Source organism: Juglans microcarpa x Juglans regia, chromosome 8D (assembly GCF_004785595.1).
Source record: "Juglans microcarpa x Juglans regia isolate MS1-56 chromosome 8D, Jm3101_v1.0, whole genome shotgun sequence".
Lineage (NCBI taxonomy): Eukaryota > Viridiplantae > Streptophyta > Magnoliopsida > Fagales > Juglandaceae > Juglans > Juglans microcarpa x Juglans regia.
The window spans coordinates 11104596-11122036 of record NC_054608.1 but is presented as its reverse complement, the minus strand read 5'-3'; the positions used below and the strand labels follow the sequence as shown (position 1 = coordinate 11122036).

At 34.7% G+C, this 17441-nt stretch overlaps 1 protein-coding gene across 1 annotated transcript; it reads right to left on the bottom strand.

Annotated features, from left to right (window-relative positions):
* Window positions 1-6518: 6518 nt before the first annotated feature.
* On the bottom strand, window positions 6519-11802 carry LOC121243004 (wall-associated receptor kinase-like 14). The gene is made up of 3 exons (XM_041141049.1): window positions 10853-11802; window positions 8357-8434; window positions 6519-7978 (listed from the first exon to the last, which is right to left on the bottom strand). The coding sequence occupies exons 1-3, from the start codon at window positions 11565-11567 to the stop codon at window positions 6693-6695; spliced, it is 2079 nt and encodes a 692-aa protein (XP_040996983.1). The 5' UTR covers window positions 11568-11802; the 3' UTR covers window positions 6519-6692.
* Between the last annotated feature and the right edge of the window lie 5639 nt (window positions 11803-17441).

The following is a 17441-nucleotide window of genomic DNA, read 5'->3' as shown; positions in this document are numbered from 1 at the left end:
GGCTCCCTTTACAAATTTCAATTTCGTGCCTCCATTTCGACATAGAAGTTAATATTTTGGGATTTTCAAGAATGATTGATCGTGGCTCCAGGTATCTCTTGCTGCCATTGCATTTATCTTCCCCTCTCCACAAGTAGGTTGCATTACAAATTTGTTGTCGTTTTTAGATTTACAATAATTTTTTTCCTTCTGTGAAACTGATGTGCATGTTCCTCTATTTTTTTGCGGTTTAATGTTGTGTATGATCTACCTCGTGTGTTTGAGCTGCTTAATCAGTTGTGGGTATTAGATAATTTTAATTCACCAAATATTTTTTTTTTTTGGCTTATCAGAAGTTTTTTCTTGTAGAATTTATGGCTCAGTTTTTGGCTTATCAGAAGATTTTTCTTGTAGAATTTATGGCCTAGTTTTTTTTTACCTTATTTACTGTAATTAAGTGAGTTCTTATAATGCTTGAAGAAAGTGGTGCCATTTTTCCTATAGTATATAAATTTGTGAAGTTGTTGTACAAAAGCAGGGGATTTCCACACGCTACCATAGCTCATTTCACATATAGGTCTGCTTATATAACTTACTAATGACAGGAAAAAAAAAAAGTTAAGGCTAGAGTCTAAAGGTCCAAAACTCAGCCTCTTAAAAATATAAATTCAGGTGTTTTACTTTTGAGAAAGAAAAAAAAACAACATTCAATACTGTCAATGGTGTATCCTTGACATCTACATGCATTCATATATAATTTTTTTCCTGAAATTCATGATTCCTATGTACATTTCGGACATAGCGGATTTGATAATGTAAATGGTGTATCCTCGACATCTACATGCATTCAAATATAACTTTTGCTCAGAAAATCATGATTCTTATACTGCCATTACAACTGAGCGAAATCAGGTTTTCTAGAGCCTTGTTTAATAATGAAATGAAGGAGTTCTTTTTTAATCTTACAAGTTATGAAGATGTGCTAAAATTCCTAAGATATAATTATAGGACACATTTCTTTAAATCTAAGTCATTTTTTTTTTTCAATTCAGAATTAGAGTTATATATATATATATATATATATATATATCAAGCAATTTATATAGTATATATGGTCTTAGCTAGTGAATTGTGTCACACCAACAAATATGAGCATGAATTATTTAAACTTTAATTCATCTTGCTACTTTAGAATCACCAAAAGATCATTATCTTCTCTACTTTAAATTGTGGAACCCTTAAAAGCATAAGAAGGGAATTTGTAGCTTGTGGCCTTTCAAAATATTAGGACTATGTGTCATTAACGCATTATGTGGAGGACCAAGGTGGGTTTTGATCACTCCTAAACCCTCTTTTTCCCTCTCAAGCACAAACTAAATCTCCTGATCTATATTGTTATATTCTCTTCTACTTTTGATCTGTTATTTCTTTTATAACTTTGCTCCCGTCTATGAAGACGCTAGCCACCCTCTATCTTATACCGCTTTTACCGGTCATGGAATCCTACATGTTCTCAAGGCATATATAGTGCAAGTTTAATCTTTTTCCTTTATGATTCATGTTTCTAAGTATTTAATTTCATAAGACAGTATATAATAAGTATTATATAGCAATGAAACAATATTATTTTACTTGACAATATAAAGTGCAGTTTATTTTATTAACAGTATATTTATCTTATTCCAGGTCAATCACTAAAACAATATTATTTAAATCATCAGATTTAAATAATCCAAGTGATCTTAAAGAATAATGAAGCCCAGCCAACGTCTCTAGGTGTAGCGGAAAAAAAAATCAAAGAATATTTTGCGGCGATTATTGATCGTCAAAAAGAGTATGCGTGACTGAAGTGTAGTCCGCGGCGATTTAAATAATCGATGCAAAGCGCAATTGCGGCGAGTTTTACATGCCGGAAAAGTGATTTATAGTGACGACAATATTAATCGTTGCAATTGATTCTTGGCGGTGGCAAGATTATTTTGCGACGATTACTCATCCATTGAAAAAACTTCAAATATGACGAATGTGATTATCGTTGAAAATGGGCGAAGATAATTGTGGCGAATAAGTTGATTTTTGCGGCGATCAGGATTCGCGGCAAATAAATAATAGTGGCGATAGTTTAATATTGCTAGTAATAGCATGGATTACTTTCGGCGATTTATTGAGTATTTGCGAAGGGAAATAGTCGTTGCTATTAATTTTTTTGGCGAATATGTGGGAACCTGATACCTTTATTTGCGGCATTTTTTTGTTCATTTTGTGGCGACAATTTCTCACCGCAAAAAGTAAAAATTCCAGCGAGTTTTTAAAATCGACGAAATTGATCTAAAATGGCTTTAGGATTTCATCAAACCTACGACGATTTAAAAATCGCCGAAAAGAAGTAAAAGCAGCTATTAAAGTGTGTATTTGTAGTGATTTTGAGCACTGGAAAATGTCTATTTTCTTGTAGTGTTAACTTAAGCATAGAAGTGGCCAGAAAGGACTTCTAATTGTCATGAATGATGAGCATTTGATCATGACTTTAGTTTCATGCGTTAATTCTTAGGTGATTTTTTACTAAGACTTGGCCGTAAGGCCGCACTGGTCCCATCAACAAGTATGATGAGTTAAGTATGTACATACTCAACTATAAGAGTAATGCTAATATACCCTCTAATTTATACCACTCACTTTATGTAAATTTAAAACACAAACATAAAAGAATAAATGTAATATAAAGTTTTAGATTTCATATGTTTTGTGTTTTTGAACACCATTTTATTTTGAATTTATATTATTAATCTTTTAATAAGCCAACATCAAGGGTCCAAAGTGAGTGGTATAAATTCGGGCATATTAACATTACTCCAACTATAAGGAAAATGCTTGGTTGCCTGCCTCCAAATGTGCCTCCAAAAGTGCCTCTAGTGCATTTTAAATATTTTTTAATGTTTAAAAAAGTTACCAATATTAGTGAGTTTGTGTGTGCGCTTTTTAACATTTAAAAAAGAAACAAAATACATTAGGAGCTTTTTGGAGACACATTTTGAAGGCAACCTAGCATCACCCCAACTATAAAAGGCTTGGAAGATGGATCCACAAAGTATGGCTAGGAAAATTAGCCTAATTAATGTTGCAAAAAAAGTAAAATAATTAGGTCGAGGCCATCTTGCTCACTCGTTATCATTTTTTGTGCGAAATTGTATGCCTTTTTTTGCTAGGATGTGACTTGTGAGTGCGGCGATTCTTAGACTGCGTTTGGATGTTGAACTGAGTTGAGATAATAAAATATTGTTAGAATATTATTTATTATTATTATTATTATTACTTTGAAATTTGAAAAAGTTGAATTATTTATTATATTTTGTCTTAAAATTTGAAAAAGTTGTAATGATGAGTTGAGATGAGTTTAATAACTAAACCAAGCCTTAATGTCCAAATAGTTTCAGCAAAAAAAAATGTGTTCAATGTTGCGGTCTCTCCAACAATTGCGAGTCAATTAGGAATATGGGATTAGATCTGTTAGGGACTGTTTGGATAGTGAGATGATATTAGATAGTTTTAGATGAAAATTGAAAGATGAATAAAATATTATTAGAATATTATTTTTTAATATTATTATTATTTTGAGATTTGAAAAAATTGAATTGTTTATTATATTTTGTGTAAAAATTTGAAAAAATTATAATGATGAGATAAGATGAGATGGGATAAAATCGTTTCTGTATCCAAATGGAGCCTAATTACGTTTCATTTCTCTTTTGTTTTCCTTTTTCATGAGCTGTAATGCTTGTAATTTTGAGATGTTTCTTAAGATCTCCACCCCCTCCTATTATACTTTTGATTTTAGTAAATTTGAAATTGCCCATAAAAAATAATATTATTGAATTAAAATGTTATCTTTTAGAAGTCTTCAACTAATTAGCTTATAATGGGAATGAATTAGTCTAATTTCTTAATTTTTATTATAATATTACTCGTGATCAACTATTTTAAATAATCAATTATCTCAAAAGTTCAACTCAACGGAGCTAGACGAATTTAATTATTTAACTTATATTCTAATATTATTCCACGTATCATAAAGTCATGCAAGCTATGAATACTAATGGGAATTATAATTTTTTTTTTTTCTGTTTGGAATATTCTTTTCATTATAAAATTCCTTCTCTAAAACTTGATTGAATATGAAAATACACCAAGTTTTACGTATTTCTTTCTTCCAAATAATCAGTACTTACGTACCATTCATTTTCCCTTTCTTTTTACAGTCATTTTTCATTTTTTATATATATAAATGATGCAGAACAACAACATGATGTACGTAAAACTAATTAAGAAATCTTGAAGAGAATTAATTGAGAAACATAGAAAAAGCAGAGATAAAGATGGCAAAAATAACACAATCGTGATCAGTTTGAGAAATAAAAAACAAATAAAATGCAAGGTATAAGTATGTAAAAATGATAAGATCCGAAATGCGTTAGTCACAGAAATTTCACAAAAGTAAACCTATAGATTGACGTGATTTGATATGATACGTCAAATTGTAAAGTTAGTTTTATTGTAAAGCATATCTAACAGATCATAAAGGAATAATGCCAATTTGTGTATATATTTTTATAAAATTTCTTTATGGCAGTAAAATTTCTCGAATTATATTAATAATCTAGCTTCTGATCAGTTCTCAGTCAGCACCCATCCACAAAGTCATGGGTACGTCCATAACTGTCATTTTTCTTCCATGTTGCTCGATCGAGGTGCGATTGTGGGGAAGACATTTTTGGTTTTCATTGTTTGTCGGGGAATACTAACAAGAATTACAAGAACACGTAGTCATGCACGTACATGCAAGAACGAACAAATAAAACCAAGATGGGAATATTGCTTTCGTACGTAGCACGTACAGATCACTTCCAATGATCCTGAGTTGTCGGCTCAGGAAACAAAAAAGAAGAGGGTATATATCATTGTACTGCAGAGAAGTGCATGTCCTCATTCTGAAGAGCTTAACGTTATTCTTGAGGGCCAGGACGAGGATGGAAGGAAGGCCCAGCCAAGAGCTTCATGTTGGGCCCAAAATTGGTCTTTTTTTTTTCGTAGCTTCTGATAAGACCTGGATTGTAGCTTCTGATAAGACCTGGATTTGGTCTCTATTCTTGAAATTTTGGGCATCCTGTCACTTGACACAACTTGGTGTGATTTAAGGGCCACATTCCTAAGGCTAGGAACTCGTTTATAGTTGAGACTAAGGATTCGTTTGGATATTTGAAATATCTCAAACAGTAATAAAATTATCTGTAAATAGTAATAAAATAGTATAAATTAAGATGTTTTATTGGATTTTGAAAAAATAGAGAGAAAAAGTTAATAGTAATGAAATAATATGAATTAAGATGTTTTATTGGATTTTGAAAAAATTGAGAAAAAAGGTTAATATTATAAAGTTAAAAACTTGTTTAAATATGATTTTTGTTTTGAAATTTAAAAAAATTGTATTGATTTTTGTGTTTCGTTTTGAAGTTTGTAAAAGTTGTAATGATTATGTAATATGATTAGAAGAAAAAGTTGAAAATGAGAAATTAAAAAGTATTTTGTGTCTGAGTGATATTTGGAAATAAAATTGTGAGAAGTTCTCATTTTATCTCATTACCCAAACATACCCTAATACCTTGCACATATTAGTCACTCATGGCACGAATCAATAATTTTTCAAAGAAATAATATCCATTGGAGGTGCTCTATATACTTAGGAAACTATGATATAATTTTATACAAGAGAATTAGGGTCTGTTCGAGCAGATCTATCAGATTCTACGTTAATAATATGATAAGAAACGGTAAACATTTGTTGGTTGAGACAATATTACACATATGGTGGTATTTTGACAATAACTTTTGTTACGAATATCATAATCGCACATAAGACCTCAAGTCGGAAATCTCTTTTCGACATGCACGTCACGGTGACCATGCTATACTTGGTGCTTCATATTTTGACTCTAAAATCAGCAATTTTCCCTCTTAGAATGTCATAATAATTAGTATTTTACCTTTTTGGGCAAACTCCACATAATTTAGGGATTTTCCTAACTATTTGAGTTCGGCTAGTGGGTTTCATTGTAGGACTCGAAATTTATCAATAAACCATATTTTCCATAATTTTCTCTGTGTTCTGATCTCTCTGAATCCCAATCCTTAGCAGAATGGAGCTGTTGCTGCGGCAAATGTGACAAATGTCACTTACTGGTCTGCAATGATGTTAATGATGCTGGTGTATCATTGGGCTGGTTGCCTGGCGCTTCTGTTAAAGTCAGTTTACTTTGCTTATTTGCTGCCTGATCATTGGTCTGTATTGTTGTGGTGTTGGGCAGTTTCGAATGGCGCAAAGGGAAATGGGGGAGTGAGTGCTGAAAGGCGCAAAGGGAAAGTTGGGAAAGATCGAACATGGTTAGAGTGTGTATGGCTTTTCCTTTATAGCATTGCCATAGAATCATAACCCTTTATGAAGAATAGAGAAATTAAGAAGACAACATGAAAAAACAAAAAAAACAAGCACAATATCTGTAATTCTTTATAGGAATTCTTTCCACAAGCATACAAGTATCCATCAGTGTATGTTGAACCATGGGAAACTTACAAAATAGTAACATTGCAAAAGTATCTTGGTTGTATTGACAGGATGAGATGAAACTAAGCACCCTTATAAAAAAAACAACATTTTAAGTTCACTGAATTACATTATTCAGCAAACTGCTTGATGAAGGTGAGCTCTGTTCACTTAACCAAGGGTCTTGCACAGAAACTGGAGAATTATCCCTCACTCTTTCCAATGAGTTAAAATGAGGAACCGCAATCTGTGGCACAATCAGACCTCTAGTCTCCATTCCTGCCTTCTTAACCATCAAGCTTAGCGGTTTTTCACTTGTGTTGGATGAACAAGAGGAAGAAGATACGTCTGATGATGCTGTACTATATTTTTCTTCTGAATGTTCCCATCTACTAAGCCTGATTCTTTCTAATTCAGCCGCCACTTCCATCATTGAAGGCCTCATGTCCTGGTGATATGCAAGGCATCTAAATGCCAGCTCCGCCACCTTATGCACTGATGAAAGTGTCCAAGCATCACTTTGTGGCTCGAGGAATGGGTCCACAATCTCATCTAAGCATCCTTTTCCTATCTTGTCAACTGCAAGAGCAGCCAAGTTCACCTCCTCTGGAGGTCGAGAAAAGTCTACCACTTTTGATGCTGTAATGATTTCAACCAGAACTACACCAAAGCTATAGACATCGCTTTTATCAGATAGATGAAAACACTGATGATACTGAGGATCAAGGTACCCTGGCGTCCCTTGTGGGGCGGTTGAAATGTGAGATATTTCGGTCATCCCAAGTCTAGAAAGACCAAAATCTGCAACTTTGGACTTGAAGTCGTAATCCAAGAGTATGTTGCTTGACTTGATGTCTCTATGGTATATTGGAGGCTTGATAGCAGAGTGGAGATGGGCTATGGCCTGAGCAGTTTCAGTTGCAATGGTAAGACGAACTTGCCAAGAGAGTCCATCTCCTCTCTCTTTCTGCAAATGCTGACACAAAGTTCCATTAGGCATGAACTCATAGACCAGGACTTGCTCACCATGTTCAATAGAGCAGCCCAAGAGGCGGACTAGATTTGGATGGCTAACAGATGAAAGGAGCTTGATCTCATTCATGACTTGTTCAATGCTGTCAGTGTCTCTATGTTTGATCCTCTTGATGGCAACCCATTCATGATCACTATGGAGTTTTCCAGCATATACTGTTCCATATGCTCCAGTTCCTAGCCTTTGTTTTTCTGAGAAACTATTTGTGGCTTTCTCTATTTCTTTGTAGGCGTAAATTGGAATGCTGCAGTTGCCAGTAGCTTCAGATAGCCGGCGTTTGGCACTGTGTCTGGCTTTTAACTTAGAGCGCCGCCGAATGAAACAACATATCAGACCCACAACAATCATCATAAAAGCTCCAGCAGCAAGGCCTGCGAATGGAGCATTCAACTTTTAGGAATGCAAAATCAGTATTGAAAACTCATCAATCATGTTTCATCGTATACTGGTCGGAAACCCATATAATTCCAACACAATTTATTCAAAAAGAGAAATGATATTTATAGTTTTAAGGTGTGCAACTCTAGCACACTCTCTTTGAAAAAAGTAAATAAATATAAGACTCATGAAAAAATTAATTTTTTAATAGAACTTATTTATTTTCAAAGGAGTGCGGGATGTTTACAGATATTAAGACTGTATCTAACATTACTGATCATTGAAAAATCCCGATTACCCATATTCGAGTCATGTGATGTGATCAAACAAGCAGTGTTATTGTTTACCCATTTAAAGAAAAGACGAGTTACCTCCAATTAAAACAGCCACTCTGGTTGTTCCTCCACATTGGCCGGACATGTATTTTTTGGGGTTGCATGCTGAAGAAACTGTTTTATGTATCAAAATCAAAGATAAATTCAATAAATTGCCAATTCTTGTTAATATAGAAAGATAGATATAATGGTACCAAGCTTACTTACGTAACATCTTAGCACCATTTTGATGAACACACGCACGCACACATACATGCTTTCTATAGTACTAAGTACTATATATGTATGCTAATTAAGAGTTTGGCTTACATCATGTGAGAAAAAAACCATAACAGATGAGACTTATGGATTTATTTCAATTTATCTCATCCATTCATTTACATAAGATGGACACATCCACTGATTTTCTTAGCAATTGAATTTGGGTGGATTAGCAATATTTCATGGTCCAAGAAAAGGTATAGGAGGAAACTTAGTGAGGTTAGCCTCAATCCAACCTTTATAGTTCGACACAAATACAGCCTCCTCTCATACTCGTCTTGCTTTGGTGAAAGTTCTAAACAGAATTATGAGAGAGCCGTGCATGCTGACAAATGAGAACAATAACTATTTCATGTTTATCTTTTGGATGAACTCTTTTCCTAATTTCTTATTTTCATGACCATTCCATTATTAAAAAAAAAAAAAAAAAAAAAAAAAAAAAAAAAAAAAAAAAACATAATAACTATTCATTTGATGCTAGGGCTTGTTTTGGTAATGAGATAAGATGAAAATTTTGTGAATAGTAATGAAATGGTTCGTAATACTAGTAGTAAAATTATTTGAGTTAAGATATTTTATTGACTTTTAAAAAATGAGAGATAAAAAGTTAAATAAAAATATTATAAAGTTATAATATTATTTTTCTTTTGAAATTTGAAAAAGTAGTATTGTTTTTTGTATTTTGTTTAGAAGTTTGAAAAAATTGTAATGATTAAGTAATGATTAGATGAAAAAATTGAAATTGAAAAGTGTTTATGTTAAGTAATGTTTGGAAAGTAAATTATGAAAAATTTTAAGATAAGATGAGATCATTTCACTTTCCTTTCCGAAACCACTATATATTTTTTGTTAAAGTTTGAGAAAACTTACCTAAAAAGAATCTACAACTTTCAAGTGGTCAACAATTCCAAATCATACATATCTAAAAGTTTGAAAAATATGCCATTCTCACACCAAAAACATGAATAAATAACCATTAACCAAAGCTTCAAACTTCAAAGTTCAAACCCCACAAGGAGGCGTCTATTGACTGATAGTCACGGGTGGATGGCCGGGTCCCCATGCATGCCATGAATAAGCTTTGGAGTTTCCACAAGTTTCTCCGACTTCATGCACACGCGACTCTATAATACACAAAAGGGGTCCATCCGCCGATGTATTAGGTATAGAATATTACGTACCCATTCCTCAGCAGGCCAAAAAAAAGGCCAAAAAAAGGGGAAAATGGTAATAATATTGATCTGGTCGTCGACCAAATGATATACGGAAATAAATGCAGGTAATTGATTAGGATGACTTGACTAACCCCACACAAATGATGATGAATGAGAGCATCACTATGCTAAGGACAACTACACACTCTTTTTTCCAGGTCCCATTGGACGACCACTTTTGTTGCATAAAGCAAACATGTTATCATTTGTAATTACAACATGCTTGTTAGGCAACTCTTGACTCTTCAAACAATTCTTATAAATTTATAAATTAACTAAATTTAATTTGATCCGTTAGATTTTATTTATAATAAAAATAATTTTATAATTTAATATATCATATTAAGATAAATTTATAAATTCATTTATATGAAATATATTTGTGATCAAAAGAATTAAAAAAAAAAAAGACAAAAACAAATAATAACAGTTTTACTCCAAATTATCACATATTCAATCATTCATTCTGCAACTTGCCTCCTCTTTTCAAATCCAACCGTTAAAGACAGGACGTGACACCAATTTTTCGTATGTAATGTGGTCAACTTTTATAAAAAAAATAAATTATTTAAGAGGAAAATGATTATTTATAATAAAAATAAATTTATTTTAATAAAAAAAATTAATTATAAATAAATAATTTTTTTATAATAAATATAATGAAATGATGAATTATAAATTACGTTTCAATTATTTGTGGTTTCTAAGAATATATATATATATATATATATATATATATATATATATATATTCAATTATTGTAAGCATTCTTACTTTCTAAATTAAATTAATTGAAATGGATAATGACGGGCAGAAAAAGTGGAACGCACGTAAAAAAGTCAATAGGATCTCGTGCATCTTGACAAATGCAAAGATGTGATCACCTTAATTCCCGGAGATAAAATTACTTGATTAATGTTGAAATATGCTGTGCCATGACAAATTCTATAATTTCAAATTTGTCCCCTATATGAAAATTAAAATATATAGCTCTGAAAATGAAAATAAAAAATTATTAAAATATATTAAAAAAAAAACCAGAGTAATGGGGACTGACCTTTCCGGCAACCTTCGCCGGCCCGGAATCCGTCGCCTTCATATCCTTCGTTGCAACGGCATCGGAAACTAGGCCGTCCCGTCATCGGAGCGAGAAGTGCGGTACAATTGGCATTGATAGAACACTGGCAAGCTCCCTCGAGCCACCACCCGAGTTTTACCACCTGAACTTCCAGCGACACCGCCAAGCTGGAATCGTTCTCCGCCGATATCGACGAGACAAAATACTGGCAGCTCTTCGCTGTCAAATGGACGTAATCAATGAAATCATGGGGACTTCTCTCCGTGTAGCAATTGATCGTGCTGTTGTTGGCGTCACAACCCGAAGACTCGAAATGGGTCTGGACGAGAGTGGCCGGGATGGTGCATGGAAGAGCGGGCGCGGTGCATTTCCCTAAGAGAATCGCGTTTCGGGACGTGGGGGCGAAGTGGTGGCTAAAGAGGTGGAAGAAGGTTTGGACGGAACGGTTACACGAGGCGGCGATGGAGACCGTAATCTCGTCGGCGTTAACGGATTGGACAGGGAATTCTCCTATGAACATGCCGCTGTCGGTGCAGTTTAGACGGACATCGCAGCCGGAAGAGAACCCGAGCGGGTACGGGACGGTCTTGATGCCGCATGATCGGTTGCAGTTGCGAGCGGATGCTTGGGCTATGAAAAGTGGAAGGAGAAAGATTGCTAGGCGCAGGACCAGACCTGCACTTTCTGTGGTCATGGAAGAGTGTCTCTTTTCCGTACAAAACACAGAGGATTCAGAAAAATGGGTTTTCGGGACAACTTTCACATCTATGTTTAGGATCGAAGCCTCTGGCTTGAATGATTGAACTTTGACCAGAACCTGTGGGAAAGAAGAAGAGAGTACAGATGCGTAGCTTCTTCAGCAAAACAGTACTCACTCGTAATGGTCTTTGATATTGATTGAAATGGGTTTTTTTTTTTTTTTTTCTTGGAACGAAGTATATATTAATAAAGAAAAGAAAAAATTTTAATTATCACTTCATACTTCACATCACATATAATTTTTTAATTTTTAATTATATTTTTAAATATATAATATATAAATAATATAAATATTTTAGAAAGTATAAAATAAAAAATAAATAAAAATAAATATTATATGAATGATGATTAACAATCTTATCAACGAAAGGAGAGAGAGGGGGAACTGCAATCGATCTGATTTTCATACCACTGTTCAAACCTTTATAATATAATAATCGGTTAGATTTGGTTCAAATCCTGTATCGAAGCAGTTTCGATTCTATGATTAGACCCGTTACGAATCGGATTCAGTCCGATTCCATTGATTCAACCGATTTTTTATTTTTTTAACACTCCTATATGTACTTGGCTCGACACATTCTTTTTGAAAAATTACTATTTCTCACCTTCAGATTCTTTTTCTAGTCAAGACTCACAAATGTTTTATTTCTTATTTCTACTTTTTCGTTTTCTTTAATTCCTTTCCACCATGTTCGTAAGTTTTTGTTAGCTTTTCCCGCTTGAACTTGGTGAACGCTTAATGCCCTAAAATCTACTACCTTAAGGTGACCAAACGCCTCATACGGGCCACGCCACGTCATTTCCCTATTGTTGATCTATTTATACAAGGTAGAGAAGTATGGGTGTAACGGTTCATGTTTTGTTCGATTTTGTACATTTTTTAGAATCGAACCGATATATATATATTGTTTTTGAAAATTTAAGTATTGATACTAGATTGATTCACTACTGAAATAAAAACTTCCATTTTTTGGTTTCTGTCCGGTCTGGTATTTTCGATTTTACGGATTATCTAAGTTTTTTTTCCTCTCTCTCTCTCAACAAGGCTCGTCATTCGTAATAGATGCAAAAAATAGAGTCATATGTACATAAATATTACAAACTATAAGGCGGGTCTTTTCCACTGTGAAAATCTAAGAGACAATGAAGAATTAAATTAAGAGGTATGCTTCTATAAGAGAGAGTGAAAGTTGCCCATTGCGTAATAGAATGCGCGCATTGATGTATTTGCCTGGTTTGCCTGCTTTCAAGAGAATTCAGCACGCTCCTGATATCATTGACTAAAGGCTGGATAGTCCAGTCTGAATTTTTATCAAGGTCATTTGCCGCTTGCACTACCACTAGAGAATCTCCTACAATAACTATTTTCTTGATATGGTTCATCTAAGCTTCTTCCAATCCGATGTACATTGCAGTGGCCTCACCTTGGTTTGGATTCTTATTTTGTATGTGCTTTGTGGTGACAAAAATAGGAGTACCGTCTTCAAATCTGCAAATTGCCGCTGTCATACTGCTTGTATTCCTTACAACTACGTCAAAGAATAAAATGTAATGTCCTCTAGGTGTAGCTTTCCAACTGTGGCTTTTATTTACTTGTTTATTACCCCTTGCATTATAGTGCTCATTGTAAATCTTTAGAGTGCCAGAAATAAAGTTATCAATATTTGGGATCAAAGACTCATGGACAATCTTATTTCTAAGAAGCCAGATGCTGTCCATAGCATTGATGGAAAAAATTTGAAAATAATGCTCATAACTACAGGGCATAATAAGCTTATCTGATGGGGAGATTATGCATTCTATCCAGTGACTGATCTCATTGTTTGCAAATTGAGAGATGTTCAAGGGCCAAGGGGATTATCTCCAAAGGATTCTAGTGAAAGAGCAAGAGAAAAATAAGTGCATCTGGGTTTCTTCTTCGCTTTTGCAAATCGGACATTGGGATTCACTATTAGTCAGAGAAATGAATTTTTTGATCAAAGATTTGGTGGGGATGATGTTGTTTAGGATTTTCTAGCTTAAGAGTTTAAGCCTATCTTGAACTTTTACTTTCCAAATGTTTTTCTAAATCTTTTAGTGATCGTGAGGCGTGTTTTGATTTAGGATAATGGCTACATAGGTTGACTTGACAGAAAAGTTCCCTGAGGAATGATGCATCCATTTAATATTGTCCTCAGATCTGTGAAAATTTGTTTGGGCTAAAGGAATTTTCTGGATCTCAGTCACCGTGTCAGGATGGAAGAGTGCTTGTAGAAGATTGGTGTTCCATTTTCTTGGTTTTTTCATGGTAAGCTCGGAAACAATCATGCAAAGGTCTTTTTCAATCGACATATCTTTTGGGTCGGGCTGGAAGTTTAGCTTTGTAGGTATCCAATGACCCAACCAAACTTTTGCGCTAGCTCCATTGTTAATCTTAAAAACAGACACTCTTTTTAAGAAACTCGTTTTGCTTAAGAATGCTTTTCCAAATCTAAGAGTCCAAGTTTTGGTAGAGTGTCAAAGAATTTTGAGTTTTTCAGATATTTTCTTGACAAAACATTTTTCCAAATGGCAGTGGTTCCACTAATCATGTTCCAACCTAATTTGTACAGTAAAGCTGTATTGAAGTCAGAAGTCAATCTTAAGCCTAGAACCCCTAGAGATTTAGGCTTACAGATGGATTTCCAAGATTTTGGTGTGAAATTTTTTGATTTTTCAAAAGGGAAACCCCACCAGAATCTGGAAAAAGTTTTATTAATCTTTTTTGTTATAGCCTTCGGGATTAGCAAGGAAGACATGGCATAAGAGGGAATAGAGCTAGTAACAGATTTAATCAGCATGGTTCTACTAGCATGAGATAGGACTTTTGCTTTCCAGCCTGCTAGTTTATCAAAGATATTTTCTTGAATTTCTTCAAAATGAATTTCTTTGAGGTTTCAAAAGAAAGGGGAAGGCCCAAATATTTAATTTTTGATGAGGCTATTTTGAACCTGAGAATATCCTTTATCTCAATTTTGTCCCGAGGCAGTGTATTATTGCTGAATTGAATAGAAGATTTGTTAGTGTGAACTTTATGGTCAGAGTAGGATGAATATTTTTCCATGCAATTGAGAAAACCTTGGGCATTTTCAGAAGAGGCTTTTCTAAAAATGATAAGGTCATCAGCGAATAGAAGGTGACAAATGGGTGGACTGTTTCGGCTGATTTTAATTCCTTTAAGAAGACCCATACTTTCATTTCTAGAAATGAGCCTAGAAAGGACTTCGGTTTCCAATATGAAAAGGAAAGGGGATAAAATATCTCATTGCCTGAGTCTCTACGAGGGGTTAAAAAAATCATAAGGGTTTCCATTTATAATCATCAAGTATGAGAAGTGGTGATACATTCCTTGATCCATTTTATCCAAATTCTATGGAAACCAAGAGCTGAAGGGATATTAAAGGTGGAGTTCCATTCCAAGAAGTCGAACGCTTTTTCCATATCAATTTTGACAGCCATAAGCCCTTTTTTCCCTCTTTTCTTTTTTAGATGATGGAAAACTTTTTGAGCAAGGATGATGTTGTCTTGAATGACTCTACCAAGGACAAAAGCCGTTTGATGAGGAGAAATGATCTTTGGGAGGATTTCTCTGAGCCTGTTCGCAAGGATTTTTGCTATAACTTTATAGCACACATTGGATAGACTTATGGGCCTGAATTGATTCACAATGTTTGTGTTGTTTGTTTTTGGGATGAGAGCAATATGAGTATTGTTCAATTCTTTTAACAGCTTTCCATGAGTGAAGAAATTTTTAACAGCCGCAATGAAGTTAGATTTGATGATATCCCAATAATGTTTGTAAAAGAGACCCGTGAACCCATCAAGACCCGAAACTTTTGTTGAAGGGGTACTTCAAAGTAGATATAATTTCCTCCTCAGTTGAAATTTCGCAAAGAAAATGATTTTCCTCCTCAGAGATTTTTTCAGGGAAAAGTTCCTCTAAGTCAGATAGTGGGGCTAGGTTGGAGGAGTTGTAAATGTTTTTGAAGTGGTCCAAAAATCTTTCCTGAATGTCATTTTGGTCAGATGTCCAGTGATTTTGACTCAATTTCAAACTGTCAATGAAATCCGATCTCCTCCTAATGGTGGTTGAGATCGGTCATGGTTAACCACTGTAGCCTAGACTTCTGTCTCTAGAGGATTTCTTCCCTTCTTAACTATTCATTGAGCTACTCTATTTAGAGAGGATGAAACCAGGAGAACCAACAAAGTTAATGTTCCAAGCTTTTTGAATGACCATTTGACTAGTAGGGTCTTTTATCCAAAATTCTTTAAATTTAAAGGAATTTCTAGTGTAATTTCTTCTCATGGTGTCCAAATGGATTGGGGAGTGGTTAGAGGAGCTGATGGGGTGATTTTGGAGAGTGGCATCGGGGAAAAGATTCATCCAGTGAGCATTTGCGGCCCCTCTAACTAATCTTTCTCAGATGTTCCTATTGTCCTGTCTATTGTTGGTCCAAGTATGTTTTGGTCCATGATAACCTATATCAACCATACCATTTGTTTCCATGTACGCTCTAAGGCCATTTGGCCTAGAAGAGCAAGCAAAGGGCTCGCCTCCAAACTTTTCAGATTGACTAATCACAGCGTTAAAATCCTTTATACTGATGATAGGACCATTGAAATTGGTTGTTATGTTATTGAGAGTGTCCCAGAAATTCCCTTTTTTACTATATTGTGCAGGGAAATAAACAAGATTTAAAAGCTACGGATTATGAGTAGGATTTGAGTACACAAATATAGACATTACATTACTATTCATAAACACAGGTTCTACATCCATACCTTGTCTCCACATAAACAAAAGTCCACTCCATCTACTATTTAGTGGGATATTCACATACAAGTTAAACCTAGTCTCTTTACAATAGTACGAGTATTTACACCTAACAAAATTGTCTCCGATAAGAAGACTGTATCATATTTTAGAAACTTGATATTTGCCTTTAGACTTCTCAAAGCACGGGGTCAGACTAAACCCCTGCAGTTCCAACACAATGTCTTCATTTTTCATTTGGTGGCAGCATGAGCCCTACCACTTTGGCTTCATAAAAAAGAGTAAAAATAGTGGTATGAGATGCGTTACCCGGGTGTTGCACCTCCTTGTGGTAAGGGGAGAAATGTGGCTTCTTTGGTTGCCTACTTGGATTGCTTCCTCTTCTTTCTTTTGCCCTTTGCAGATATTTTGCAATTGGGATTTCCTCTTCAGTTACTGATTTTGAATTTTCCCCATGATCTGACCTTGGATAGTTGCTGTTTGAAAATTGTGATTCCTCTCCAGGAGAGGCAGACTCACCTTATCCTTCATGAATCTGTCTCTTCTTTGATTCATTTTCCAATGTTTCGGCTGTGGGTGGTTGTTTAGGATTTGTTTTGTTTCGGTTTGCATGGATTGAGATGGCTGAGTTGCATTGCTTGGGATGAGGTGATATGAATCTGTCCGCTACTAATAACTGAGATGGGTCAGGGTGAGTGTACTGGTATGGGCTAGTATTTTGTGAAGGTGGGTTGTTGTATTGAAAGCTCTAGTTTGGGTTGTTAATGGATTACTGTAAAGGATAGTTGAGGCATTGACTAGGATGGGTTAAATTTGGTTGGGATGAGACTGGGTTAATGGGGCACGGTTTGATTGGAGTGAGACTGGGTTGGGCTGGGACAAAGGTTTCAGTGGATTGATTAGCTTTTATGGCCAAACATGTCCTGCCCGATGGGCTGACCAGGAGAAAAATAGAGTGGGCCTTTGGAGCTATATATGTTGGGCATTTCAATTGCTCAAATTGAGCAGTAA

Excerpts from the sequence above, each read along its gene's own strand:
- LOC121243004 (XM_041141049.1), bottom strand. The coding sequence starts at position 11,567 with ATGACCACAGAAAGTGCAGGTCTGGTCCTGCGCCTAGCAATCTTTCTC. Across the intron at positions 8,435-10,852 it reads CGGCGAAGGTTGCCGGAAAG|TTTCTTCAGCATGCAACCCC; the intron begins GTCAGTCCCCAT and ends TACATAAAACAG. Across the intron at positions 7,979-8,356 it reads AGTGGCTGTTTTAATTGGAG|GCCTTGCTGCTGGAGCTTTT; the intron begins GTAACTCGTCTT and ends CTCCATTCGCAG.